The sequence below is a fragment of the Xyrauchen texanus genome, chromosome 24 (genome assembly GCF_025860055.1).
Source record: "Xyrauchen texanus isolate HMW12.3.18 chromosome 24, RBS_HiC_50CHRs, whole genome shotgun sequence".
Lineage (NCBI taxonomy): Eukaryota > Metazoa > Chordata > Actinopteri > Cypriniformes > Catostomidae > Xyrauchen > Xyrauchen texanus.
In genome coordinates, this window is record NC_068299.1 from 37,270,547 (window position 1) to 37,275,896 (window position 5,350).

At 39.1% G+C, this 5,350-nt stretch overlaps 1 protein-coding gene across 1 annotated transcript; it reads left to right on the top strand.

Moving 5' to 3' along the window:
* The first annotated feature begins 262 nt into the window (after window positions 1-262).
* On the top strand, window positions 263-3,078 carry LOC127617764 (prokineticin receptor 2-like). The gene is made up of 2 exons (XM_052089842.1): window positions 263-732; window positions 2,361-3,078. The coding sequence occupies exons 1-2, from the start codon at window positions 263-265 to the stop codon at window positions 3,076-3,078; spliced, it is 1,188 nt and encodes a 395-aa protein (XP_051945802.1).
* Window positions 3,079-5,350: the final 2,272 nt, after the last annotated feature.

Genomic DNA, 5,350 nt, shown 5'->3' on the forward strand with positions numbered 1-5,350 from the left:
TGTCTAGCAACAATTAGGGTGAGTAAATAATGACAGAACTTTCATTTGTAGGTGACCTATTCCTTTAACCAAAAATGTAATACAAAAAAATGTATATGAACGTTTGGATGATGTTGGGCAATAGTGTTTATGTTTTGTGTTTCATGGGCAGTGTGTCACCTACTTACTCTCAAACAGATTTTAAGACCATCTCCTGAGTAAGCCAGGATCATGAACAGTAACTGCTAGAAAAAGATTAAAAGATTGAGAGATATTAGACACAATGGAGGACACAAACATCACTCACTTGGCAGCCGTGTACATCAACCCTCACCGTCAAGTGCCTGTTCTAGATGTCCATGACACCTCCACAGATTTCTACGACATAGACTATGGTGTTCCCGCAGAAGAAATGCCAGACACAACACAAGGACTGGCGTACTTCATGGCCACCATTGTCATTGGAGTGGTCCTTGTGTGTATTATGCTAGTGTGTGGCTTTGGCAATTTCTTCTTCATAGCCACTCTGGCCCGTTACAAGAAACTCAGGAACCTCACCAACTTGCTTATCGCTAACCTGGCCATCTCCGACTTCATTGTGGCTGTGGTTTGCTGCCCTTTCCTGGTGGATTACTATGTAGTCAAGCAGCTCTCTTGGGACCATGGGAAAGTTTTGTGTGCTTCGGTCAACTACCTCAGGACTGTATCTCTCTATGTGTCGACCAATGCCTTACTGGCCATCGCTGTCGACAGGTGGGTTTGATTTAGATATCCATCCTTGTTGCCACTTGTGGTCAATGGTGGTAACAGACAGTCTTAAGTTGTTGTCAGCTGTCATGTATTTAAATGGCAAAATATTGTTTGTTTTCAGAATTATGCATTATGCAATGTGGTTGCTGGGTAATTCATTTCCAATACCACTCAAAAAATTATTAAAACATGAATAAATGAATTGTACCCTGCAATAAAAGTTTTTCAAATTTCCCATAATATTGAATCCACTGATATGCATGATTCCATATTAAGATCAAAGAAAGTGAACTAATACCTATTCACTATCTTAGCAATATGGCGTAATACTGAGAGCTGTACTAAAAAACATACAGAGGATATTTATTTCCAACATAAAAATAAATAAATTCAAGTAATATTTTACGTGTTGCAGTGATTTTATATTCATTAAGAATGAATTGCTCCCTGATAGCTTGTCTATTTGTCAGCACTGCATTGAGTGACTTTAGCATTCAATTCACTACAGGATTTATGTCAGATAAAATCACACCCAAAAATGAGTGCTGAATTGTTGAAGTGCATGCCAGTTCTGAGTGCTAGGCCATGGAGGATAGTCTGGAATAGTTTACTGGGACTGAACAGCATCACTCCAACTCAATCGTCTCTTTAAAATGTCAAAAGTGCCCTCATCTGAATGTATGCCCCATTTTAATGCTCTTCTCCATCATTTGGTCATACTACGATTACCGCTGGGTTATAACATAGCAAATCAACCAAATTTCAGTACCTTCCCTGGTTGAATTTTATTTTGTTAATACTTTTTCTGAATAAAGATAAACATAAAAATTATGATGAAAGACAAATTATTAAATGCTATGGATCATTATTTACAAAGTAATCTATAATTATTTTAGAGGAGGGTCAAATTGAGAATTTTCACCAATGATTCTGGAATAAAACTACAGGTCAAAAATGACCTTAGGAAGGTGGCAGCATCATAATTGTATTTTTACAAAGAGACATGAAGGTCTATTGCTAAAATCAGATGACTTCAGCCTTTGTTGCTTTTGCCAATGGTGTGAATAAAACAAATTGTGTATGTATCTCCATTTGAAAATTATTATATTTTTACCTTTTATCAATGGTCAAAAACCAATTGTGAATCACATGGTATGAAACTAGTTTTTCTTAGACTAAAATAACAAAAGTCAGAAGTTCAAACAATGTTGAAACTAGAAATGTACCTTAATTTATTCATTTAAAAACAACAATGTCAAAATCTTAAAATACACCATTATCAAGAATAATCAATACGTGGCTCTTCACTTAGCGCAATACCTATATCTAGTTTTTAGATTTCAGAAATGTACATCTGATAATTTACATACAAAGGGAATTTTAAACAATTTACAGAGACATTCGGACTGATCATGTTTTATGAATAAGGCTCAATGACTTAAATATGCAAGTCGCAGTGCAGCCAGCACATTGCATCTACTGTAGCTAAACTTGATTGTGGGTGGTTAGTAAATAAGATGCAGGTTTGAAAAATTACGTGTTTAGTGAATTGCCCTATGGAGTATAGAGTGTCTATCATTGTTTGAATGGAACATGACCATGATGCCTTTAATGGTCTTTGTTGTGTTTAGGTATATGGCCATTGTTCACCCACTGAGACCCAGAATGAAGCATCAGACCGCATACTGCCTCATCACTGGTGTGTGGATTGTCCCAGTGCTCATTGCAATACCTTCTGCTTATTTCGCCTCTGCGACCAAGGTCCCTCATGGAGCCAACCACAGCAAGACCTTCTGCGCCCAGATCTGGACAGTGGACCAACAGCTGTACTACCGCTCTTATTACCTCTTCATCTTTGCTGTAGAGTTTGTTGGGCCGGTGCTGACCATGGCCATGTGCTACGTGAAAATCTCTAGACAACTCTGGTTCAAGAGTGTTCCAGGTTTCCAAACAGAGCAGATCCGCAAGCGCCTTCGATGTCGCAGGAAGACAGTCATGGTGCTTATTGGAATTCTTACGGCTTACATCCTCTGCTGGGCACCGTACTACGGGTACACAATCTTGCGTGATTTTCACCCAACACTTATCTCCCGGGAGAGGAACTCTCTGGTGGCGTTCTACATCATTGAATGCATTGCCATGAGCAACAGCATGATCAACACATTCTGCTTTGTCAGTGTGAAGAACAACACTGTAAAGTACATCAAGAGGATCGTTCTCCTTCGATGGAAGTCCACGTACAACTCCAAGAAGACTGTGGATGAGACAGACCTGAATCCCAACCTTACTGAATGTAAAAAGGGAGCCGAATTGAGTGGTTTCATTGTCACCCACATTACAGATTATTAAATAACGCTGATTATACTGGCTATGAAGGGGACATTGTTCGGCAGATGAAAATCCTGTCTGATGTTGTGTTTTAGTGGTTTTAGCATAAAAGATAAATTTTTGAAATCCTGTAAAATGCGCATATTCATATTTTATTATGTTTATGATATAGCACAAATTAACATTTAAGTTGTTTTATTAGGTGCATTTTGTATTTGTTTTAAAAACAGTGGCTTCCCACTTTTTCAGTGGCCTTGGGTTCTGGATTTTCCATTAATTTTCTCCATGGGGATTTCAAAAAGTCCTTCACTAAAGGACTTTATGTTAAAGAATATCCACATCAACCAGCTCCAAGATGAATCACAACATCAAAAACTTTGATTCAAAGCTAAAAAAAAAAGAAAGAAAGTAATTGACAATCAGGAAAAAAGGGAAAGGTGGACTTGAAAGACTTTCTGTACCTTTGTGTGCTTAAATTCTCCTATGAGTGAAAGAACAACTCATCCACTGATGCTTTAAGAATAACGTAGTGAAATATGTACAGTAAAGTAATATAATATATTAAGTCTCCTACAAAATATTCAGATATGTATACATAAGTAGTTTGAAAGTTTAGGGAGATGAACTTGATTATGTCATTCACAATGCTTCATGAGAGTCTTCGGTCACTGCTGAGCTTTTTGGAGCAATGTGACTTTCTATGGTAACATTGAATTCTTTGATCGGCGTAGCACGCTTCAGCCATTATAGATAGCACACTTCAGTCATTATGGGTAGTGTAGTTCTCCACTGGGAATTTGGCAATTAAACACTCTTCTTGTTGAAATCACACTGCTTTACACAAGCATATACAGGTCCTTCTCAAAAAATTAGCATATTGTGATAAAGTTCATTATTTTCCATAATGTAATGATAAAAATTAAACTTTCATATATTTTAGATTCATTGCACACCAACTGAAATATTTCAGGTCTTTTATTGTTTTAATACTGATGATTTTGGCATACAGCTCATGATAACCCAAAATTCCTATCTCAAAAAATTAGCATATTTCATCCGACCAATAAAAGAAGTGTTTTTAATACAAAAAAAGTCAACCTTCAAATAATTATGTTCAGTTATGCACTCAATACTTGGTCGGGAATCCTTTTGCAGAAATTACTGCTTCAATGTGGCGTGGCATGGAGGCAATCAGCCTGTGGCACTGCTGAGGTGTTATGGAGGCCCAGGATGCTTCGATAGCGGCCTTAAGCTCATCCAGAGTGTTGGGTCTTGCGTCTCTCAACTTTCTCTTCACAATATCCCACAGATTCTCTATGGGGTTCAGGTCAGGAGAGTTGGCAGGCCAATTGAGCACAATAATACCATGGTCAGTAAACCATTTACCAGTGGTTTTGGCACTGTGAGCAGGTGCCAGGTCGTGCTGAAAAATGAAATCTTCATCTCCATAAAGCTTTTCAGCAGATGGAAGCATGAAGTGCTCCAAAATCTCCTGATAGCTAGCTGCATTGACCCTGCCCTTGATAAAACACAGTGGACCAACACCAGCAGCTGACATGGCACCCCAGACCATCACTGACTGTGGGTACTTGACACTGGACTTCAGGCATTTTGGCATTTCCTTCTCCCCAGTCTTCCTCCAGACTCTGGCACCTTGATTTCCGAATGACATGCAAAATTTGCTTTCATCCGAAAAAGTACTTTGGACCACTGAGCAACAGTCCAGTACTGCTTCTCTGTAGCCCAGGTCAGGCGCTTCTGCCGCTGTTTCTGGTGCCTGTGCACAGTGGCTCTGGATGTTTCTACTCCAGACTCAGTCCACTGCTTCCGCAGGTCCCCCAAGGTCTGGAATCGGTCCTTCTCCACAATCTTCCTCAGGGTCCGGTCACCTCTTCTCGTTGTGCAGCGTTTTTTGCCACACTTTTTCCTTCCCACAGACTTCCCACTGAGGTGCCTTGATACAGCACTCTGGGAACAGCCTATTTGTTCAGAAATTTCTTTGTGTCTTACCCTCTTGCTTGAGGGTGTCAATGATGGCCTTCTGCACAGCAGTCAGGTCGGCAGTCTTACCCATGATTGCGGTTTTGAGTAATGAAACAGGCTGGGAGTTTTTAAAAGCCTCAGGAATCTTTTGCAGGTGTTTAGAGTTAATTAGTTGATTCAGATGATTAGGTTAATAGCTCGTTTAGAGACCCTTTTCATGATATGCTAATTTTTTGAGATAGGAATTTTGGGTTTTCATGAGCTGTATGCCAAAATCATCAGTATTAAAACAATAAAAGACCTGAAATAT